Source organism: Lactuca serriola, chromosome 1 (assembly GCF_051521515.1).
Source record: "Lactuca serriola cultivar US96UC23 chromosome 1, Lser_US96UC23_V15, whole genome shotgun sequence".
Taxonomy (NCBI): domain Eukaryota; kingdom Viridiplantae; phylum Streptophyta; class Magnoliopsida; order Asterales; family Asteraceae; genus Lactuca; species Lactuca serriola.
In genome coordinates this window covers 201,074,348-201,099,712 of record NC_136408.1, presented here as the reverse complement: position 1 = coordinate 201,099,712, position 25,365 = coordinate 201,074,348, and the positions used below count along the sequence as shown (strand labels likewise).

The following is a 25,365-nucleotide window of genomic DNA, read 5'->3' as shown; positions in this document are numbered from 1 at the left end:
GCTGCATCCTAACCTTAAACCTTCCACACACTACTCCTAAACCGATTCTGACTACCACCAAGGTAACACAGAATACTCTAAACCCGATATAAGAGAAACAACCCTTTAATAAAGCGCTAACAATTCACAGCATGCAAATGGCATATGACAATATTTTAAGATTTAACCCAAACATGAGCAAGAAATGAACCGAATATATGCTTACCCAACTGATGCAAGATTCCACTCAACAAAACGTTGATTAAACTGAAAGAAAACAAAAGATACATACCCACAACATCGACTGCTGGAATCCTGACCTCCCCTGTCTGACACTGCAAATCCCGACTCCTCTCATATGGGGCTCCTGCCCTACCCTCTCGACTATCAGAGACTCACAAAATAGCCAAAGTAGGTGCACTCGTTGCTCCTCCCCTCCTTCTCGGAGAGACGACTCTTTTATGGCCCACTTGCCTGTAGAGAAAGCATAACTGGCTTTGCCCCTAAGGACAATCCCTGCTGACATGATCAACCTTGCCACACTTGTAGGAACTCATACCCCTAGAATGACAAACTCCATCATGTTGTTTCCCGCACGCTGCACTCACTCCGGCCCTGATAGCCTCTTAAACGCTTATCAGAAGTCTTGGGTCTCTTCCCGGGACCCTCCAAATTTTGCACCGGATCTAACCCCCTCTTCCCCAGGCACTCCAAATCGATCTCTTATTCATAGAGAGATGGAGTGCGAGCTCCAACAATGGCCACAACCTCGGCGAGGATCATGCCCAAGCGCTCATCCAAGGTCTCCGAAATACAAAGAGAAATTTATGATGAAATGAACTCCCATAACTGCTCGCTAATCGGCTCAGCACCCGTACCTGCGCCAGACCCTGAACCTAAACAACCTCCCTAAGATCTCATCTCCCAATTGCAATACCATAACCCAACGATCAGAACATACCTAAGAATCCTACTCCCATCAGCTTCTTAGATTCTCCAAGACTCTTACCCACTCGAATATAGATCATGTGCTTTCAGTAGTAATGGCCTAATACTACTTTCCACACATATCCATACTTTCCTTAGCAATCCTCTCAAATCCTCCAAGTCACTTTCTTTAGCCAAAGCACCAAAACTCACTAAACCGCATCACTACACCACTGAAGCATATCCCAGGCTCTCCTAGGTTACCGACCCCACCCAGCCCTAAGCTGCTGAAGGACTCCCACCAATGTCAATTATCCACGTCATGAATATAGCCACATGTAACAAAGATCAGATAATTCTTCGTGTAAAAGACTCCACCCTAGAACGGTTGGACTCAGACAAGAGCTGCACAATTGGTCCAAGTCTATCACTCTGAGATTATCCAACGTATACCACATGTGACTTAGCATATTCACTTAGTAGCTAACTCATGTTTCTAAGAGCTCCCATAAAGCACAAAGCAACCAACATTCATGCAATGGAAAATCTAACCAGCATACTCTATACAATCCATTCCATCTACTTATCGGGTATACAAACTAGCATGCAATACTAGAGCTGATACAGTTAGGTACATAAAAGGCATCTCTCTTATCATATAATACTAAGCATATCCTTAGTCCTAAGCTAGCATGTAGTTCTTATAATCATATCATATATCATAATAAACATGTATTGGTATTCTGGGAACCACTTACTTGAGCTCGACTGATTGCACGCATCACACCCATTTCATTAAGTAGAAATTCCTTTTTAGTTATTTATTTATTTTATAAAAATTTCCATCAATTCCTCAGTTTCAGTTCAGGCACGCTTGAGGATATGCCCAAATCCCTCAAACCAAGGCTCTGATGCCAAATTGTAACATCCCAAAAATTAAGGATAAAAAAATTCCATTTTTATTATATTCAAAACTGATGGGTTTTGAGCATTCTAACACTTCCTAAGTGTACATGCAACCCTAATAACCTTGGATCTATGTTTGTCTAATTATCATGCAAAGTTGAATTCCAAGGTTATATTCCTATCTAGCATACATGAGGAACAATTTTTTCTTGAATAAAAGATAGAATAACTTACCTTGTAGTTGCTTGTGTTCCTTGAAACCTTGTGAGCCTAGCACCCCAAGTGTGATGCCTCAAATGCTTCACACAACACCAAAAGCTCTTGGAAAGACTTTAGAGAGAATTCACACTTCTTGAAATTGGCCTAGCCCTCAAGTTTCTTATATGTCTTGTGTGTGTTGCCAATTTGTGGAGAATGGGACCTTTATATAGTGTTGTGTCATGACTCTTCATATTCATGACCCATGGGTTTGTAACTCCCATGGAGCATCCATGGAGCATCCTATAAGTAAAGCCCAACTTGATAATCCATGGAGCCTTTTAGCCCACTATACAAGATATGAATGATTTACATAATCAACCCATATATTTACTTAGTTATCCTTTGATCACTTAATTAATTCCAAATTAATTCTTTGATCAAACTAATCAAATAATATTATTAATATATTAGAACTTATAATATATTAATAATCTCCAAGTGATATTTCTCTCATTTAGTCTATCCAATTGCATGGTGCCATGCAACCCAAATGGACCATGCCGGGTCGGGTCAAGTACACCCCAGAAATAGTTATGGACTTAGACACCTTATCCAACAGTCTCCCACTTGGATAAGTCTAATAACTATAACTCTAGTACTTCAGGAGCCGACTGGAAATCGTAGCTCTTTCAAGGTTTCTCGGAACTGAGAAGATGATGGTACGCCATTTAAGATAAGAGATCATATAATCCTCTGTTCTAGATATCAGTCGGACAAATACATGGAACAATGTCTTACTTAATGTCCAGCAGTTTGTTTCCCGATTTCCGATTTGTTTGACAAAGAACTTATTGAACACATCAACTTAGTTCTGACCGGGCCCGGTACATAGGTCAAAACAAAATCATCGAGCGGCCCAGATATCAACTTCTAATCCAAGAAGGAACAGATAAACTTCGACTCATATGTTTGTTCTACCCCTCATTGAATTACACACAAAAGCACGTTTTATAACATCGAGTTACCAATGCATTTTCGTACAATCAATGCATAACCAACTCGTAAGTAACAAATCATATCTCTAGGTTTGAAGACTTATATGATATTACGGTCTCACGATCACTCGAGATAAAATTCCATGAAGTGATTCCAGTGAGCATGGGTTGAGTCCAATGCTCAGAACTTATGAGCACTCATGATTGTTGTAGCCATGTCCAACACCTTAGACCTCTGCAACCAATCATGACGGTCTTGATTCATACCTACTTCCGACATATGACCGACTGTGGAGGTTTGAATAATATGATATACCAACCAAAATTATTCTGGAAGTCAAAACATGCAAAAGAAATATAGTAAAAGATCGACAAGAGATAGCAACACTTTACTCATAAATAAAACACCTTTTATTCATCATCAAATGTCAATTACACTTTACAAATTTCATAAGTTATCTAACTACTAAAACTTATATCATCCTTCAGTCCTATGCTCCGAGCATGCTGGAGATGCTTAACCCTACTCAGTCCCTTCGTGAGGGGATCTGCTGGGTTCTCATCCGATGATACCCTCTTCGCCACGAGGAGTCCTTCTTCGATTCGATGTCTGATAAAATGGTATTTTCTGTCGATGTGTCTGGATCTCCCGTGATCCCTTGGTTCCTTGGCTAAGGCAACAGCACTTTCACTATCACAGAAAATTTCCATTGGCTCTTTAATAGCTGGTACAACTCCAAGGTCTCCAATGAAGTTCTTCAGCCATATCGCCTCCTTTGCCGCCTCGCTAGCTGCAATATACTCTGATTCACAAGTAGAATCTGCTACTGTCTCTTGCTTGGAACTCTTCCAAGAAATTGCTCCTCCGTTTAGGGTAAAGACCCAGCCCGACTGAGAGCGGAAATGATCCCTATCAGTCTGGAAGCTAGCATCACTGTACCCTACAACTCTCAAGTCATTACTCCCACCGAGGGTAAGGACCAGTCCCTAGTCCTCCGTAGGTACTTGAGAATATTCTTTACCGCAGTCCAGTGTGCCTTGCTAGGGTTCCCCTGATACCTGCTAACCATGCTTAGGGCAAAGGCTACATCAGGTCGAGTACACGTCATAGCGTACATGATTGATCCTACAGCCGAAGCATAAGGTATTCGACTCATTTCTGCTATCTCAGCCTCAGTGCTAGGGCTTTGTGTCTTACTCAATCTGGCGTTACTCTGGATAGGTAACTCTCCTTTCTTGGAATCCTGCATGCAGAATCTCTTCAGCACCTTATCCAAGTATGTACTCTGACTAAGTCCAATTAGTCTTTTACTCCTGTCTCTCAAAATCCTTATCCCTAGAATATAGGCAGCTTCTCCTAGGTCCTTCATAGAGAAACACTTCCCAAGCCAGGACTTAACTTCCTGCAAAGTTGGGATGTCATTTCCTATAAGTATTATGTCATCCACATACAATACCAAAAAACTGACTATGCTCCCACTAGCCTTGATATAGACACAAGATTCATCTTCACTCCTCGAAAAGCCAAATTCCTTGACTTTCTCATCAAAGCAAAGATTCCACCTGCGAGGTGCCTGTTTCAATCCATAAATGTATTTCTCGAGTTTACACACTCTATTAGGGTACTCGTTGCTGACAAAACCCTCTGGCTGACTCATGTAAACATCTTCAGCCAACTTTCCATTAAGGAAAGCGGTTTTGACATCCATTTGCCATATTTCATAATCATGAAATGCAGCTATGGCTAACAGAACCCGAATAGACTTAATCTTGGCTACTGGAGAAAAGGTCTCATCATAGTCCACTCCAGGAATTTGAGAGAAGCCCTTTGCAACTAGTCTAGCCTTATAAGTGTGTACTTTACCATCCATGTCGGTCTTCTTCTTGAAGACCCATTTGCACCCTACAGTCTTACGACCTGGTACATTCTCAACCAAGTTCCAAACTTGATTGTCATACATGGATTGTATCTCGCTATCCATGGCCTCTTTCCACTTGGCAGCCTCAGGGCCTGCCATGGCTTCCGTGTAGCTGTTAGGTTCATCCAGACCTACTAGTGTCTCATCACTAATAAGTGTCTCACCTTCCACAGTAATATGGAAACCATAGTAATGCTCAGGTGCATTCCTAACTCTCGTGGAACGCCTCAGAGGTACAGGCTCATCAACTGGCTCAACAGGAGTTTCCTCCTCAAGTTGAGGGCTAGTGTTTGAAGTTCCTTCACCGCTTGATTCTTGAATTTCTTCAAGATCAATTTGCCTCCCACTGTCTCCTTGGCTTATAAATTCTCTCTCTTGAAAGACTCCTCTTCTTGCTACAAAGACCACATTGTCACTAGGTCTGTAGAAGAGGTAACCAAAGGATTGCTGTGGGTAGCCGATGAAAATACACCTCTCGCTTCGAGGTTCGAGCTTATCATGAGTCTCGCGTCTCACGAAAGCCTCGCAGCCCCAAATCTTGATGTGGTCTAGTTTAGGTACTTTACCAGTCCACATCTCATGAGGAGTTTTGGCAACTTTCTTTGTAGGGACAAGATTAAGAATATGGGCGGCAGTCTCTAAGGCATACCCCTAGAATGAGATTGGTAGCGTAGCTCGACTCATCATGGAACGAACCATATCCAACAAGGTTTGATTACGCCTCTCAGCTACACCATTCAACTGTGGTGTCCTGGGAGGTGTCAATTGTGAGACAATCCCACATTCCCTAAGATAATCGAGGAACTCTGAACTAAGATACTCACCTCCTCGATCAGATCGAAGCATCTTAATGTTCCTGCCCAATTGATTCTCGACTTCCTGTTTAAATTCCTTAAACCTCTCGAAAGTCTCTGACTTATGCTTGATTAAGTAGACATATCCATATCTACTGTAATCATCAGTGAAAGTCAAATAATAACGATTAGCATCCCTTGTGGCATGTTTGAATGGTCCACACACATCCGTGTGTACAAGGTCCAACAAACCTTCACCCCTCTCACATGAGCCTGTGAAGGGTGACTTTGTCATTTTTCCAAGTAAGCATGACTCGCAACTATCATCAGACTTTAGGTCAAATGACTCCAAGACTCCATCCTTTTGGAGTTGGCCTATGCGTTTCTTGCTTATATGTCCAAGACGACAATGCCATAATGATGCTTTATCCAAGTTATTATTATTAGTAGAATCAATACACAAAACATTATTTCCTAAATTATCTACAACAGATACAGCTTCATACACACCATCACAAGGTAATGCTTTAAAATAAAAGACATTATTATAGAAAACATCTATAGAACCAACTTCATTATTAAATGAAAAGGTAAACCCTTGTTTGTACAAAGCATGAAAGGAAATAATATTTCTTGCCATTCCTGGCGAATAACAACATTTATTCAAATCTAAACTAAACCCACTACTTAGCGATAAAGTATAAACTCCAATCTTGGTGACAGGTGAAGCTTTCCTATTCCCCATGATCAAGTTTATTCTTCTTTGCTCCACATTCTCACTTCTTCTTAGTTCCTGCAAGTCACAACAAATATGAATACCACAACCGGTATCAAGGACCCAAGATTTAGAATGGGGTGAGTTATTAGAAATGATAGTGTAAGTACCTGCGTGGTTGGGTTTAACTTTCCCATCCTTCACATCCTGCTGGTACTTTGGGCAGTTCCGCTTCCAATGAGACTTTTCATGGCAATAGAAGCAGTCAGCCTCTTTTGGGTCAGAAGAAGGAGTGACGAAACCTTTCTTGGTTCCACTTGAAGAAAAGCCATCAAGGGTCCGAGCCTTGGTACCCTTCGAGGATCTCTTTCTCTTGCTCCATCGATTCTTCCCAATTTCCAAAACCGGAGTTGAGTTTGGAGTAGGAGTGATAGCAACCGACTTCCCCTTAAGACCTGATTCTGCGGTCTTGAGAAGTCCCTGAAGTTTGCTGAGTGTGACTTCTTCTTTATTCATGTGATATGTCATGCGGAATTGATCATAGCACGATGGTAAGGAGTGCAAAATGATATCTATTGCAAGATACTCAGGGAAGTTCACATTAAGCTTCAGCAAACGATCCACATACCTTTGCATTTTCTACATGTGGCTCGTGACGGATTCCCCGTCCTTCATCATAGCTGTTATCATGGAGCAGATGATCTCATACCTCTCTTGTCGTGCACTCTGATGGTATCTTTCCATCAAATCTTGGTGCATTTCATAAGGGTAGAAATCTTCATAAGACTTTTGGAGTTCAGCTGTCATTGTGGCCAACATAATGCAAGCCACCTTAGTAGCATCTCTTTCATGAGTATGAAAGTCAGCGATCTCCTGGGGAGTTGCAGTGGTCTCATCAATTTCCTTAAGCTCCTTGTCAAGGACATATTCTTTGTCCTCATAGCGGGTAATCATCCTGATGTTTCTGATCCACTCATTGAAGTTGGATCCATCAAAGGTGACTTTCCCACACAAGCTCATAAGAGTAAAGGAGCCATTAGGATTAGAGCCAGAAGCAACATTGTTCGAAGACATCTGAAAGAAAAGGACAAGATTAGTTTAGATATAAGAGAGTCCTTAATAAAACACCCAAATGTAATATTAAGGCTAGGATCCAATCACAATATAATATAACTTAGAAGAGGTATGCCGTAATCTAAGCTATACCATATTTGAAAGGTAGGTGAATGACGATTCACCAATTTCCACCACGAAAACCGAAACATTTAAGTATTAGGTTTTTGATTGGTTCTTAGAAATTCCTAGATTCTTTGAGATTCAATGAACTTTTCAAAGGCATGTTTCAATCTCGAGTGTGCCCTCCAAGTTTTGTGACTGGGATGCCGAGGATCACAAAACGAGGTGTGAAGTAACCATGCAAATCACTTGGTACCCTTAAAGTTTATCACTCAATCGATGTGCCGGTAAACCACACACGCTCCATCGATACTATAATAAACCCTAAGTCACCCTTTACCTACCTTGTTAAGTCCAAGTTAGTGTGCCGGTTAACCACACACGCTCCACCAACGACTCAATCAAAGTGTAAAGTGTAATTTCATGGATTAACACCTTATTCACATTTTTCCTAAAGTAACTAAGATTGGGAATTTAATAAAACATTTAGTTACTTTATAATATTCATCATACTTTGAATGAGAATTTATAAGTCCTTGTCTTACCCGTTCGGCTAACGACCCTCCACCAGTCAAGCAAGTGGTGGGTGAGAATAGACACCCATTAAGTCACCATTTTATAGGCAACAACCTTATACCCACCTTATAGACCGGCTTCGTGAATGAGGCGTACTAGCGGTAAGACGACTTTGTTCTTATACATATATATAATTATTAAATCATCATAATATAAGTATAAGGGTTGAATTTTAACTTTTAAAATTCTAAGGGTTGGAACTAAAGTTTTAATCTTGACTTTACTTGTTCCAAAACTTGAGGGCAAGTTTTGTAAACTTTCAAAACTTTTCATTTCTTGTAACTTATGAGTTTAATAGAGTAATAAAATGAGGACTTTTCATTTTTTCTAACTCTTGTGTTCTTTTAATGGTTTTTAATCCAAGAGACTTTTGGTTTTCCATAACTTGAGGACAAGTTATGGACTCCATTAAAACACATTATGATCAAGAATTAAACTACCACATAGGTTACAAATAATTCCTATGATCATCTAAACATCATAAGAACAAGAATATGAATATGAACACTTTCAAGAATCAAAATCACATTAAACTTGTAGTTTTGATAACTAGTTGTTGTAAATGAATTAGCAAATACATTACACCATCTAAAACAAGTTTTCAAGTACCAAAACAGTTTAGGGTAATGTATCCAATCCATTTCCAGCAACTAAAGTCGAAATTCTGCACTCTGTCGACCCTACTCGTCGAGTGCATGAACCTACTCGGCGAGTAGGTTGAAGATACAAGTGGACTCGGCAAGTTCCCCCATGGACTCGGCGAGTCCATCAGTCAGACAGCAAGATTTCGACTTTTTCTTTCAACTTTTAAGCACAAATAAAAAGCAAACAAGCCTAGGCTCTGATACCACTAATGGGTTTTGAGCATTCTAACACTTCCTAAGTGTACATGCAACCCTAATAACCTTGGATCTATGTTTGTCTAATTATCATGCAAAGTTGAATTCCAAGGTTATATTCCTATCTAGCATACATGGGGAACAATTTTTTCTTGAATAAAAGATAGAATAACTTACCTTGTAGTTGCTTGTGTTCCTTGAAACCTTGTGAGCCTAGCACCCCAAGTGTGATGCCTCAAATGCTTCACACAACACCAAATGCTCTTGGAAAGACTTTAGAGAGAATTCACACTTCTTGAAATTGGCCTAGCCCTCAAGTTTCTTATATGTCTTGTGTGTGTTGCCAATTTGTGGAGAATGGGACCTTTATATAGTGTTGTGTCATGACTCTTCATTTTCATGACCCATGGGTTTGTAACTCCCATGGAGCATCCATGGAGCATCCTATGGGTAAAGCCCAACTTGATAATCCATGGAGCCTTTTAGCCCACTATACAAGATATGAATGATTTACATAATCAACCCATATATTTAATTAGTTATCCTTTGATCACTTAATTAATTCCAAATTAATTCTTTGATCAAACTAATCAAATAATATTATTAATATATTAGAACTTATAATATATTAATAATCTCCAAGTGATATTTCTCTCATTTAGTCTATCCAATTGCATGGTGCCATGCAACCCAAATGGACCATGCCGAGTCGGGTCAAGTACACCCCAGAAATAGTTATGGACTTAGACACCTTATCCAACAAAAACACCATTGTAACTTTGTCCAAACATTGAAAAAAACATTTAAATAAAACTATTATCAGAGTTCATACCCAAAGATCATATATTGCAGAAAACATGGGTGTATACGTTGTGATTGTCTTGGACCCCTTTTATTTGAAAACTGGAGATACATGAAACATAAACTGAAAGCCATAGGCACAATGCTTAGTGAGTTCCCCTAAAATACTACATACCAAACATACAGTAAACATATAGTTGGCCCCGCCCAGTCATTTGACCCCGTTCGGTCATCGGGTCCCGCCCGGTCATCGGACCCCACCCGGTCGTCGAGCCCCGACCGGTCATCGAGCTGAGCTCGGTAGTAAATCGGGCCCCGCCTGACATGCATATTACATATATCAAATAATCACATACACATGCAACATAGATACATAGCATACAAACAATCATCAAGCCCCGCCCAACATCGGATCTTAGCCCGGAAAGCATATAAACACATACACATGCAAGAGTTACGAAGATAACTAGCATACTTACATAGCATATACATGGGCTAACATTTGTGCCTTCAACCCACTAAACCAAGCGAGGAGACTCACCTCAAATGATGAAGCTTACTTCAAGAAACCTCTAACTGCTGCCCTGACAACTCCTCGAGCTAACAATACCAAAATATCACTTAATTACCAATTGGGTTCCAAACCATGATAAAAAATCCATACTTAGGGTAAAATGACAATTTTAACCTTGGCCCAATAAGATTCAAAAACTAAGGCCCAAGCGCAAAACCATCAAGATCCAAAACCATAAAATCCATGAAAGCCCAATATCGGCCCATTTTTCCAAATGGGGCCCAATCCCATACGGGCCTTATCCTAAGCCCACATTTCCAATTCAGATTGCTTCAAAAACCCCGTGGTAGAAACTTGATCAAAATCATAAGTCAAAAGTCAAAATCAACGGCCTGAGTTGACCCAATTCGCCGAGTTTTATCCTTCAACTCGTCGAGTTCCTCTAACAACCGCAAAGTCGGGAAGAAACTTGTCCAACTCGCCGAGTTGACCCTCACCAACTCGGAATCAGGGAAAACCAAAACAACTCGCCGAGTTTTCTCCTCCAACTTGTCGAGTTCACCCGGGACCAAACAGCTCAACCCATTAAGCCGATATATTCGAACTAACAGCTTCTCCCACTCAGATCTTAACTGAAATCGCCTTAAGAAGGGTAAAGTTTCCAACTTTACCCCTAATGACCACAAAAATGGGTTCAAAACCCAAACCCTAAACTTAAAAGGGTAATGACTTAATCATTAAGCACTTATTCCACAAGGACACAACTCCAAGATGCAGATCTGACCATATAAGGCTAGATGGACGAGTACAGTTTCCAACTTTACACTTATTCATGCTTAGAAGAATCTCAAGAGCTTAAAAGATACCACGAAAAGGAATTAATTAGTGCATGAAGCCCTTAGGATCATAAAGTTGGCAATTTTATGCCAAAAGAGCTCAAGAGAACCATAGATCTGGAAGAATACCACTTGGGATGTCCTTCAACCCCACCAATCACCCAAACATGGCTAAAAGCATCAAAACTTAACCCAAAAAGAGATCTAATCAAATATTAAGAAATGATAGAACTTTATACCCACAATATACTGGAAATGATGCAAATTATCAAGATCTGAAGGCTTCGACTTGAATCACCACCTTGTACAAAGCTTCTCCTTTTTCCAAGAGATTCAAACACACTAAAACACACTCACAAATGGCTCACAACACTCAAAAAGGTTTTAGGCTTTTGAGATTAGGGTTAGAGGCTATGGAGGCTAGAAATGAGGCCAACACCCAGGACTTAAGGTGTTTAAATAGGGTGCAAAATCCCAAAATTAGGGTTTCTCAAACAGCGCCCAACTCGTCAAGTTGGCTCATTAATCTTGCGACCAAAACAACCTCTACTCACCGAGTTTAGATTCCTCAACTTGTCGAGTAGACCCCTTAAATCCTCGCGGTTCATTATATTCAACTCGCCGATTTGGCTTCTCAATCTTGCCGAGTTCGACTTGAAATTGGTAATATTTCCACAATTAACCTTCTAGATTTCGGGTGTTACATGTGGAGCTGGAAGCAGGAAAATATGGGCTAAGACAATTAAAGGCAAAAGAGTCAGGATGTTTAAAGCCCATGGCGTGGGGATTTCCTGCCACAATGTGGTGACATAAAATTCTCGATCATATGATTGCCTTGGAGAAAACGCGTGGAAACAGATTGCCACGCCGTAGAGCCTATTCGCCATGGCATAGGAGACAGATTTAAGGAAAGTATAAATATTCAGTTTTAGGTCGAATAAATGGACTTATGTTGTATTTTCTGGAGAAGGATTGTCATAGATATCCTCTAGAAAGTGTATTGAAGATCAGAAATCGATTGAATCTCAATAGTTGAAGACATCTAGAAGAAAACAACATTGATTTAATCGGTTTTCTAGTTATCATGTCTAATCTTATTTTTATAGATTTAGTGTATTTTTCTATTATGATGAGAGGCTAAAAACCTTTTACTTTCGTTGGTGAAGATAAATCTTTTGAACTATGTGTTCATTTCGAAGTTATGATTAATTATTGTTGGTTTTTCTAGTGTTGATAAATCGAATCCTTATATGTTTTAGTTCTTGTCTTTGATTGCCTTGATTTAAGTTTACTATAGTAGATGATCATTCTGTTTTCTTGAAGTTGATTACCTAGTGGTTTATGATCATTAAATTGCTAGAGCTAGGATTAAACAAATTTTAGATTAGGTGATTAAAGCTCGTAACTTCAATTGTGTAAGAGAGCATAGTTGATCAAAATTTGTTCTTTTCTACATGACTTGATCCGAGGAAAGTAACTCTCAGATTTATCATACATAGCCAAATTCATCTTAATATTGATTTTGTGTTACTTGTCTTTGATCATAACAAAGTAGGCATAAATTTGTAATAAGTGTTAACAGCCAGTCTTGTTATATTATTTTTATTGTGTTTTGTATTGCTAGTTTTGCTTGGACCATTTTATGGAGGCCCTTTTCTTTGTATTTGTATATATATGCGTATATCTTTAATGATATGTTTTTATGGGAAAAGTTTACACGGTATCAGGCTTAATATCCTCTAAACCCTAGTCGATCTCCTAATTCTTTTTTTTCTTCTTCTTGTCACCATGTCTGCTGTTGAATCTTCTTCTTTTAAGATTTCTGAAAAACCTTCTTCTACAATCAACATCAAGCATGTTGTACCTTTTGTTCTTGATCTAGATCAAATGAATTATGATATCAACATGTTGTACCTTTTGTTCTTGATCTAGATCAAATGAATTATGATATCTGGAGTGAGCTATTTCTCATGAATTTTGACATTTGTTATGGTATTTTTTAAATAAATTATATCCACATGTCAATTTTTGTTTTTTTTTTCAATTTTAAAAGTTAAAAAGCCATATGATACTTATAGTTATATGTAAAGTATTAATTGTAATAAATGTGATAGTAAATTGTAATAAATACGTTTTTTCTTTTTTTCTTTTGAATATTTATTTTAAAAAATATTAAAGGTTTACATTTTAATTTTTAATATTTTTGAATCAACCCGTGTAATACACGGGTTTCACACCTAGTTTACTAATAAAATTTCTTCCATTTAAAAAAAACTATTTATTGTTATTATAGTACTTTAGTACTTTTAATTTATATTTAATCATTTATTTTATTTGATTTACAAACCTGGATGTTTTTCACTTTTTCTTTTTGAGTTGACTATGGTATACGATAATACTTTCCTTTTTGATATTTAAATTTGACTAAAATGTAAATTTGGTCCCTATGGTATTTAAAAAATTTTAGATAGGGTTTAAAAAGTTTTCAAAGTGCATGGAAGGTCCAAAATCAAGGTTTTTCATATGTTTTTGGTCCAAAAAATCTTAAAAAAAAGGTTATGTCATTTTTTTTCCTTTTTCTATAAATATTTTAATGCTATTTTGATTTTTTTTAAAGAATTTTCCACCCCCACCGTACTCTCTATCTCTCTGTATCCCTCTCTCTTTGACTCTTTCTCTTTTCTTCCTTATTTATCAAATTAGGAAAAAAAAACCCAAGTTTTTTGCTACTTGGCTACAAGATTATATGCACAAAGAGACCCCAAAAATCCAGGTTCTTCAATTTTTTTCCCAGCTTCAAAAAACCACATTTCTGTTTTTCAAGATCAAACACACCGTCACACACATTCACTCCACCTTTGAATCTTGAGCTTCAATTCAGTTTTTTTATCCCCATCACTCGCACGTGTTTCTCCCTAGCCCTAGATCAATTTTCCCTCTTCCCTGATATTGTAATCATATATGAGTGGTGTTCCCTCATTTTCAGTTCCAACTATTCATTTGCATGCACTTCCAAGTGACAATTCTAGAACGACGTACCTGGATTATCTGCTCGAAATCGAATAGAAACCCGACCACCAGAAGGCACACCAATCGTATTCCTTTCAAGAGGGTTAATAAGGTTAAACTTCTTCTGATCTATCTTAATGACTGCAATACTGACCGACTACAGCTTCGTCTCTATTAGATGCATATTGATTTGTCACCCAAAAACAAAATAATTGGTAAAAGAAAATATGCCTTATTCGATAAAAATGTCACACAATCTTACTTATGGTTGTCTAATAGAAGTGAAAAATTGAAAATCAACTAGATTGGTTGGTTACAAAATATAAGCGTAACTATTTCTCATTGTAATCTTTTCTTTAACTAGCTTTTACCTAATTTACTAATAAAATCTCTTCCATTTAAAAAACTATTTATTGTTATTGTAGTACTTCTTTAATACTTTTAGTTTATATTTAATCATTTATTTTATTAGATTTTACAAAACTTTATGTTTTTCACTTTTTTTATAGAATTTTTTGAGTTGACTATGGTATGATAGAATACTTTCCTTTTTGATATTTATATGAGCCAGTCATTTGTTTTATTTATGTCTATCAGGTGTCTATAAGGTGTGTTTGGTAAAACTAATTAGTAGCTTCTAACCGGAAGTTATAACTAATATTTGTATAAAAATGTTCGGTAAAATAGTTGTTAGTTTTTAAAGGTGTAAAATTATATAAACCTAAAAGCTAAAAACTTTGAAAAGCTAAGACCTTCCAAAAGTAACATCTAGATTATGAGTTTTTTTGTTTAAAATAAAAGCGAAACCCTTTACTACCGAAGGATGTTTTTCCTTTTTTAGGTGTTTTACATGAAAGCTAAAAGTTTTGTGCCGAACATACCCATAATGTTATTATTTTACAAAAAAAACTCCTTTTACACCAATCGCCCGTAAGCGACACGTTTATCTAAAATAATAAACAATAGACAAGTTTTGATTTCCCTTTTTCGGTTTGTTTTTTACTTCATGAACACAAACCCAACTAGAATTTGTCGATTTTAGTAATTCAAGAAGAACATAAACCTAATCAAACACAATGAAACTAACAACGCATTTCATATAAAATAATCTATATCTTTATCTTTAGTAACTTCTAACCACTATTGAGTCTACATCATAAGTTACGTGTACACCGGTAAACACATTCAACATCATATACTCTTGACGAACTATACATTAGACGCTTACGGGTTTTCTTATAATCTCAAATCATGTAAAAAAAAATTTAACTATCATCTGAAAAAACTCTAAATATAAAATCCTTAAATCTTTTAGAATAAAATCTTGGGTCGATAGCAGAAATGGAAGTGGGATCACATTGGAATGATTTATATGTGTGTTTACTTTTATCATAATCTTGTAGTATATCTATTATACCAATGAAAAGGATGACATCACCAAATTGTCCTGTTGGTTCTCCAACTAGTTGCGTGTCATTGCTTCTCACAGTGAATTCGATGCGTGCTGGCATTTTAATCCCTAGTCGTAAACAATTATACCTGAAAATTTAGAATCTTACAAATTTTTTAGACTCCAAACAGCAACATACTTACTATCGCATTTAATAATCTTTTGCTTTATAACGTTCCAATCAACTCATTAAAATGTTGAATTGGCTGACATGGCATCCACATTGGGATACCTTTATCTAGGTCAAACCACAATTTCATCAATTGTATGGATTCAAATTAACTTTCATTTAAAAACATGTACCATTTGAGTTTCACTATTTTATCCATTTACTAATGAGGACAAGATTTAATTCGGTAAGCTTTATGTCATTGTTTTTTTAACATAATGAGCTTAATGGGTTGAGCACATGATTGTTTTGTTTTTTACTTAATCTAGACAGAATGACTTAATGACTTAAGCCAAAAAGGTCTCGTTTGATAGTTTCTGTCTAGGATAGTGCTGTCTGAAAAAGTGCTATATGAGAAAGTTTTTTGACTGGGAAAGAAACCATGTTATTTGATTGTATATCTGATTGGCTGTGCTGAATGATGAAAAATGACAATATCACCCTGTTGTTCTATATTGTGATGGATGGTGTTGCTGAATAATTATAAAAACATACAAATTGTCATACAAAATCAAAATTACACAATAATCATTTAAAAATCCAAATAGAATGTTGATTAAGTTTTTTTTAGTTTATTGTTTTTCAAGTTGATGTTACGTTGTTATTCTTTCTAGCCATTTTTGTTTTTTTTATAACTCAATGTGTGATTTTTGACCCGGTTTATGCCTGATAGTGGTGAGATAAAATAATATCAATTAATACATAAATATTATATATTAAAACTAATATTTATAAATATATATTAATCCAATAAAAAAGTAATAATTCAATAAAAAAAATTAAAAATTTATTTAAAAGAAATCAATAATCCAAGAAAAAAAAGAGACGGGGTTTGGGGCATAATTGTCTTTCCAGCCTATTCAGCCAGAAAGATATGGTTTTGGAGCTTTCTGGGAAAAACATATCTTACCGGAAAAGACCTATTTTTTGTGCATATCAAACAGTCTTTCCGGTGCATTCATCCAGAAAGATTTGTTTGAACCTAGAAATATGTCTATCAAACGGGGTCTTAGCTTAATGTATCACAACCCTTTCCCATTTGTCCTTTTTCCTGTGATATTCTCATATTTAAATTGACTAAAATTGTTAAGATTAATGAGTATCGTGAAAATTGTATGATAAGAATGTAAGGGTAAAAATTTAAATACTCATTTTTAAACGTGACTTCACTTTATGAGACAAAGAAAGAAAAATAGGGCCTTAATAGGCTCAAACCGAGACTATTTAAATAATATTTATTAAATTTCAACATGTAACTTACTTTGTAGGATTTATAAGAGAATCCATGTCTGCTGAAAGGCTAGGAGTTGTTCCATTGCTATCATGCGTGGCATTCACTAAAAGAAATAAAACACAAAATAATTGCATTGTCTACTCAATAAGTTGTATAAGATGTGTGTGATATACCTTCAGCTGCTTGCCTATGTGGTTCTTGAAAGCTAATACCAACCAATAGATTGTAGTCGGTAATTCTCTCTTGTTCAAGAAAGTCACAATCCTTGTTCACTTGGCTACATCAATTATAAACCACTTTAGCTTAAAGGAAATTTTAAAACAAATTAACAAATATAAAAGAATTATGGCTAAATTTGCTACAGAGGGCTTGACAAGCTTTATAGCTCTTTCTATGATAATGAGGATAAGAAGGCCATTTTCGTCTTTTACACCAATGAGATATCAAGAGGGAGTCCCTGTCCCACCATTTTGGATGGGGCAAAAAAATTCAGTCTTTGTTCCATTGATATTATTTATTGGGCCATTACATGCCATACTTATATATTTTTTTACCCATAATAGTAACGTACTTATATATTCGAGGGAAAAAGATGAAGAGAACACTCATTAAAAAAGGGCACATTTATAAAAAGGGTAAATTTATAAAATGTTAAAAAATATTTGAGAAAAAAGGAAGAAACTAAAAGGGAAAATTTGTTAAGTGCTACTTCTTATGCAGGGATCATTTAACGGTGGACCTGACTAAAAAAAAATTATTTGGTTGTATTTGTGTTTTTCTATATTAAGTGAAAAAAGAAACAGGCATATATAATATAGTTCACCTGCAAAACTCTTGAAACCAATCTTTCTGCAACCGAAAAATAACTTTAAGTTCAAGATCTGTAAGTGTGGTGTTTGCATCAATTTCGTTTCTGGTTTTTCTGTTATTCCCATATGTGAAGACCCTTTCAATTCATAGCGTCTATGAATAGGTACTTCAGTACATAGAAAATTTCCCATTATAACAAACCGCACCTTCTTTTGTATGGGCCCACTTAACTTCACGCAATGTAGTCCACAATATTTTGTAACAAGTGTGTTCTCAAACGACTTCACGTGCTCGAAATAGGCTGGAAGCATTCTGTTTAGAACCTAGAGTAGTATAATAAGTATCCATGTGAATAAACTACTAAAAGATAATACTCCATGAACGTAACAACTTAAATGCAAGAAATAACAAACATACTATCATTCATTTGTTTATTATAGCATCCAATGTGTAGTCGAACCTATTACAGCATTGTGTTTTGAAACATAAACGTATTGTTATTGATTTGTTTATTTTCGCATCACATATTTATGTAGGAAAATATAGGGTTTATGGTGGAGATCTGGATACCAACTTGGATCGTGAGAGAACTTTCCGAAGTGATATTTCTACCCAGCCAAAGAGGTGACTAGTTGTCGAACCGACTTCTAATTATATCTTATACATGCGTACACTTCACACCAACCCGTACATATATTAGAGTACAAATTAAGAAGCCCCTTAGCTCACATGTTAGTTCCAGTTACATAAAATTACATGGTGACAATAAAATCACCAACAATTTAGACTTTCCTATTAGAACGATGTATATTGAAAAATTTACGGAGTCTAGTTATAGCAATTTCATCTAGATACACATGGAAGGATAGTTTTCTATTAGGATGAAATGAAAGTAAGATGCTATAGCCTATAATACACAACTAAATAAAGGTATGTTGCTTTTTGTGCGAATTTGAAATTAAAAGAACTTAAAGAACGTGCATTGGATTGAGATTTAACTCACTCTAACTTTTGATTTTTTTATTATCTTGATCATGTACTTGTCATCGTGAGTCAAGTAAAAGAAACTTCCACCTTTCCTCGTAGAAGAGAGCTCCCGAAAAGCATCATTTCCACATATTGATAATATGTAATCATCCACATCCAAATTAAATAGTTTCCTAAGAGCCCTAGAACCATCCATGACATGTAAGAAAGAAAATCATGGGACCAAACATAAATTAAATATTTATGAGAGTACCCTAAGAGTATAGTTCAATATAACACAGTTAAGGTTTTTTTTGTTACACGAGAGTAGACAAGATTGGATAAACCTTCTAGGAATATTTTCGATGAAGAGAATGTTCTTGTTCTACGTTTCTGGGAGGCACACTTTTTGTCCCACCTATATTTGTCCCAAATATTTTGGAGAAGGGCATTTATGTCTTTTGCATAACAACGGATCGATAGCAAATCCTTGTTCTACCTTTTTGTGGGACACAAAACTTCACCTTTTGTCCTACTTATATTTGTTAAAAGTTTTGGAGAAGGGTATTCACGTCTTTTGTAGAGAGTGGGACAAAAAATTCACAATTTTTTTTTTTGCACCGATACGACGATACCACACTGAGTCCAATGCACATCAAACACAATACAACATGTTCTATCCCATATGTAAAAAAACAGGACCAAAGAACTCACCTGAAAACTAAGGGGCAATAATCTCTCCATATAAATTCAGATGACTGGTGAGGTGGCGTATGTTTCGATCCCTCAGGAGGAAACTTTGTCCCTAACCTTTTCTTGGCATCAAAAGCTGTAGGCTTCAGTTTTATAGATTCAGTTGGACCTAGCCTTCCTACAGAATGTCTGTAAGTGCACCATTAGGACACAATGAATGCATACGTATGTACAACCCAAAAAACCTTCTGGAATTTTTTTTAAAGAAAATAACACTTTTGGTCTTCCCAGTTTGTAAGCAATTAAAGCATAATTAAGTGTTTAATTCAATCTTAGGTTGATATTTAAAGATGTTCCTAAATGTTTTGAAGCCTTATAACTTGTAATCTATGTGTAATAACTTTTACTAAATTTAGAGTATTGTCTACATGAGTTAGGAAAAATAAAATATTGAGTTAATACCTTATACCAAGCTGTATTTTGAGCATAAGATCATAATTCATAATTAATAAGCTGTACGTTGCGTAACAAACAGATGGGGTGCAAAATCTTGTTACGATCAGAAACAAACTCCACTAGAATACACAATTGAAATATTCAAAAACCGCAAAAGAAACAAAAAGGAGAAGGAAACAAGGTTAATTTATTTGATCAAAAATAAAACAGGAGAGTTAGGACTTGGGATTATCATCTAGATTTTGCAGAAAATGGGTCGGAACCTGTATTTTTATGTTTCAAAAAATGTCCAGCTGTTCCTTTGATTCGAACAAAGCAATATATGTAACTGGAAGGACTTTTTTTGTGTGAACAAGACAATGTTTCTTGGTTTCCGGAATTAGCTCCTCAATGCACTATCATATCTAACACGTGGAAGGATGACAAACTTGTTCCATTAATATTTGGTTTGATGACGGTTTTTAATTTTTTTCATCGATTGTTGGTATTAACCATTATTTTTAAACAAAAGGTAAATGGCTAAATGTTAGAAATCAGACACGCACTCGTTCTTTGAACACCGATCAAAACAGCAAATTTGTATATATTACTTTCAAGAAAACTGATTACGTCCTACTAAATATATTTACTAGTGCTACCTATTTATAACAAACAAAATAATAAAACACATTCTCATTAACACCCCCCACGTTTTTCCTTCTAAGTAGCAACAAACTCCACCTTTCACTTTCAACTCCAACAAATTCAGTCAACTTTAGACCAAGTCATTAACATGCAGAATATTGATAACCCATGCACATGACCCATACCCGACTTGGCCCGTATTCTATCTGAACCATCAAGATTAACCCAACACTAAATAGCTAAAAAAAAAGAAAAAGAAAAAGGCCGTATGTGTTGTCCCCTTCACTATCTGAGATCGCTACTAGAAACATGACCTTCAGTGACGGAATCAGCTACGGGTTCATTCCGTAGCTAATCAGTGACGGCTCATCGAGAGATCAGCGACGGAAATCAAATCATAAATATATCAACCAAAATACTTATTGAATTTCGGAGAAGTATTACCGATGGAGCAGCGACGAGCATTCATCGACAAAAAATAGTCCTTCGCTAATTAATCCGTCGCAAATTAAAACTTTTTAGCAAGGGAAGAATGAAGGATTGCTAAAAATCAATGGCTTTTTTTTCTTGGCCCTCAGCCAATCACTCTTAGTATTTAGAAGCATCGTTTTTTTTTTCCTGCTTTTCTTTGTGTTTTCCTTCCTTCGTTTTATTTTCGTTCCGGCTTTTCTTTCTTTTCAGTTCCCTCATTTTCTTTTCATTCCCTCTGATTTCTTCCCAAAGCCCTAAACGATTTCCTCACAAAGCCCTAATTGACCCTCTGTCTACTCAAATCCCTCCTCCGCCCAAGAAATCACCTCCACCACCGTCCACCTGCAGTGCGCCTCTTTGAAGGATACTTAAGCCTCTCAAAGAATCGAAAAACCTCATAGATCACATCCTTATTGGATTTTCTCTCGGTCTATCTCCCTTCCTTTATGACTCGTCGTTTCCCTGCCAATGACGTTCGATCTGAAGGTTCATCCTAAATTAGTTTTCATCAGCTTCCAATTCTGGTTTCTAGTAGTATGTAAGTTGCATTTCCATGGAGCTCTCTTACTTCTCTTTTATTTCTAGCTCATATCACCACTCATTTTTCTAAGCTCTACCTTCATTAACTCTTTAATTTTGGTTTTCCTAGTGCTTTCATGTTCATTATCATCTTGACTCCAATTTCTGCTTTCTAGATTATATAAATTAGCATACAATTTTTTTTCTAGATTTGAACCGATATGGATTTGGTACCGAGTCTAGGCATTTAACAAAGGGCTCAAATTCGAACGACAACAATCACGAGTTTCAGAATGTCTCGAACCTATTGCTATTGCTATTGCTGGCATGTATTTTTGCTCCAATACTCTTCTCTTTTATATTCCTATCTTTTTTGTATGATCCATGTTTGACTTTTAGGTCAAGAATATAGCTATTGAGTTAGAAACACACATAGGAACAAGTGCGATAAGATGGACATTGTGATACATGTTCATAATTTATCAGTATCCCTACACAAAATTTTAAATTTTCAATGGCTTATTGCTGAAATTTTTGGAAATAAAGTTATATTTTTTCAACATGTTTAGGAAAAACCTACATTGAATACTTATTACCTGAAAGAAGTCCTTTTTTATGTTTATTATTATTGAATTCAGGAATACCTACATACGGAGCAATTTTGTTTTATATGATAGTTTTTGAAGTTATACCAACACTCACCTTCAAGTAAGTATATATCCTTTTCTAAAATAAATTTACTCTTCAAGATTTGCAGTTATACCAACACTCATATGGTTGTTATGGGAATTGGACTAGCATTATGAACTTTTAAACAGTGTAGGGATTGTTGGTGACTCCCTAAATACAACCTCATAGAACTTTTGGGACTGACATTATGAACTTTTAAACATCGCCAAGAACTTATTCAAGATTTGTTTCAGGAATGGCTGGATCCTAATAGAGGCAAAATCTATGGTGGCATTATCAAGTAAGTAATCCATGGTTTCAATGTTATTGTTTGGTTTTGGATTCTATATTTATTTGATGTTTTAGGTATTTAAATGTTGATGTTTGATTTGGTATTGTATAATTATTTTTTGTTTTAGATTTGTAATTCAAATAAAAATAAAAAAAAGTTGTTATTACTCATTTGCGAAGGATCAGCGATGGAAAAGAAAAAAAACATATATTAAATTTACGAGGGATCAGCAATGGAATATAAAAAAAACATAGAGTAGAGTTTTGCGAGGGATCAGCGACGGATTAATGGTACCGAGTTTTGTCGTCGATGTCCTAAATAATTGTATTAAGTGATGAATTTGCAATGGATGATCTGTCGTTAAGGTCGTCGCAAGGAAAAAGTAATTTGTCGCTAAACCTGTTGCTAGCTTATTCACCACATTTTAATTGGCTATAGAGTATGTTTGTCGCTGATCTGTCGCAAACGTCATTTAGCAACGGAATAACGACGGATTCGTCCGTCTCTGAACCTGTTTCTAGTTGTGGATGTTGACATATATGGTCAAAAGAGTTGGAAATAGTACTGATAAATCCTCTTCAAAATTTAATTTGATTATGAAAATAGTTGGTTTGATCATACCACTAAAGTCAAAGCGGGAGTTTCTTTTGGTGCTCACACTGCTCAGATAATCTATTTCAGATTTAATATCTTTTAGTTATATTAATTCTATAAATATAAAACAACCGGGTACAAGCCAAAGTTATTTGAAGGTAATATTATTTATATCATTCTTCGTTGTGGATTATAGAAAATATTCATGATCTTTTTGTGGCTTGAAAGATTTGTGATCTTTGAACAATTTGATCATAGAAATTGATCAAAGTCTAACATTTTTTGTTAACTTGCTTGATTAATCATCATTTTTAATATTTTTAATCAACAATACACTAACATTTCGTTACTTTTAATGATATATCCATGCAGGAACATCAGAGAAGAAAACAAAAAAGCTAAAAACATGATGATCGATTGGAAGAGCGCATGAAAGAGTGTATCCATGTACATGTTCTTGCTTAGAGCGGAATGGGCATGATTTCTTCTTTAGAGGCATCAAATTCATTTTCTAATTCTTTTAATTGACATTTTAGATGAGATTTAGTAAATAATGGATAAACATGGATTAACGCATCAGATGATAAAGCTGTAAAAACTGCAATCATTCATAATTACCTCTTTATCACCATCTTTTGACCCAAATATGCCTTTCTTATACTTATGAGGTGTTGGTGATTTTAGTGTCACCATGTCATTTTAAGTAACTGAAACTAACATCTGAGCTAAGGTGTTTCATAGTTTGTATTGTAATATATGTATGGGGTTGTGCGGAGTGCACGCATGTATAAGATCGAATTAGAAGCCGATTCGACGACTAGTCGGGGGTCCGGGGACGGCGCCCCCGGGTCCGGGGTTTCCAAAGGGGCAGCGACCCTTTGGTGGGGTCTAGGGGCAGCGCCCCTAGCGGGGTCCAAAGCAACTAATGAAACTCGTTAGTTTTTACATATGGGACCATAGTGGAAAATTCAATTTCTTGAGTGTGTTTATGGTAAAACTAACGAAACTCGTTAGTTTTTAGTAACCCTAAATCTTCATTAAATGCGAATTAACATTACTTGCTTCCAAAGAAACTAATGACGGCCCAACCTAATAAAACCATAATATCATTTATTATATAAACGTCTCTTCTTTTCAAAAGAGGGTTATGATCTTAAGCTTTCGTTTGATCATACTTTCACAGAATCCTCTAGCATATTGGCTTACGATTTTTGTGCCTAAAATCATAAGTGTCCACTTGGATTATCTTAGGTTGAATTTCTTGTAACCCAAGCATATGGTAGAAATATCAGTTCGGAAAGTGATATCACAATCCAAGTCGGTATCCAGATCTCCACTACAATCCCTAAAATTCCTAACAATCAAACTGATATCTTCTGTTCCTAGAGATGGATGACTTAATCCATGAGATGACTACCAAATTTGCCAAACTGGAGAAGTTCGAAGATGTCGACTTCAGGCGTTGGAAGAAGAAGATGCACTTCATGTTGACTACTCTGAAAACAGCATACGTGTTAACTACTCCAAGACCACCAGAGCCTGCAAAAGGTGTTGTTGAGATGGCTGAAGAGACAAGAAAGAGACAGAAGTGGGATAATGATGACATCTGCAAAGGTCACATTCTGAACGGTATGTCTGATGCATTATTTGATATCCATAGTGAAGCCTTGTGTGCCAAGGAGTTGTGGGACACCCTTGAACTGAAATACATTACTGAGGATGATTCTAGCAAGAAGTTTCTGGTCAGTGACTTTAATAATTATAAGATAGAAGATTCAAGGTTTGTCACTGAACAGTACAATGAACTCCTTGGTATATACGGTCAATTTAAATTGCACCGTATGAATATGGATGAATCCATTGATGTATCCACTATCATTGACTCCGTCCTGGAAAGACTTCAAACATAACTTGAAACATGAAAAGGAAGAACTATCATTGGTTCAACTTGCTAGCCACAATCGTATTGAGCAATCTCTTCGTGCGAAGGAAAGTGAGAAATCTGAAAAACCAAAGGAAAAGTTGAACCTGGACAGCCCTCGGTTCATATGGTTGAAAACAAACCAAGGAACCAGAACCACAAAGGACATGGCAAACGTAAGCAGGAACATGTCCCAACCAACTCCAACAAAAAGAGAAAGGATATGGTTTGTTGGAGGGGCAATCAAGTTGGGCATTGCAAGCGTGATTGTCGTGTGAATTTGGGCAACAATGATGCTGGAAACAGTGGA

General features: G+C 36.3%; 1 protein-coding gene and 1 pseudogene across 2 annotated transcripts; one reads left to right on the top strand and one right to left on the bottom strand.

The window, feature by feature from the left end:
• Nucleotides 1–15,365: 15,365 nt before the first annotated feature.
• Nucleotides 15,366–20,245, bottom strand: LOC145072376 (phosphatidylinositol 4-phosphate 5-kinase 6-like; annotated as a pseudogene). The gene is made up of 7 exons (XR_013690998.1): nucleotides 19,972–20,245; nucleotides 19,531–19,698; nucleotides 18,854–19,019; nucleotides 17,864–18,173; nucleotides 17,214–17,317; nucleotides 17,068–17,143; nucleotides 15,366–15,726 (listed from the first exon to the last, which is right to left on the bottom strand). The product of XR_013690998.1 is annotated as a phosphatidylinositol 4-phosphate 5-kinase 6-like (transcript).
• Nucleotides 20,246–24,522: 4,277 nt separating this feature from the next.
• LOC145065473 (uncharacterized) lies at nucleotides 24,523–25,044 on the top strand. The gene has a single exon (XM_079012462.1). It carries the CDS (start codon nucleotides 24,523–24,525, stop codon nucleotides 25,042–25,044), a length of 522 nt encoding a protein of 173 aa, XP_078868588.1.
• Nucleotides 25,045–25,365: the final 321 nt, after the last annotated feature.

Excerpts from the sequence above, each read along its gene's own strand:
- LOC145065473 (XM_079012462.1), top strand. The coding sequence starts at position 24,523 with ATGGATGACTTAATCCATGAGATGACTACCAAATTTGCCAAACTGGAG.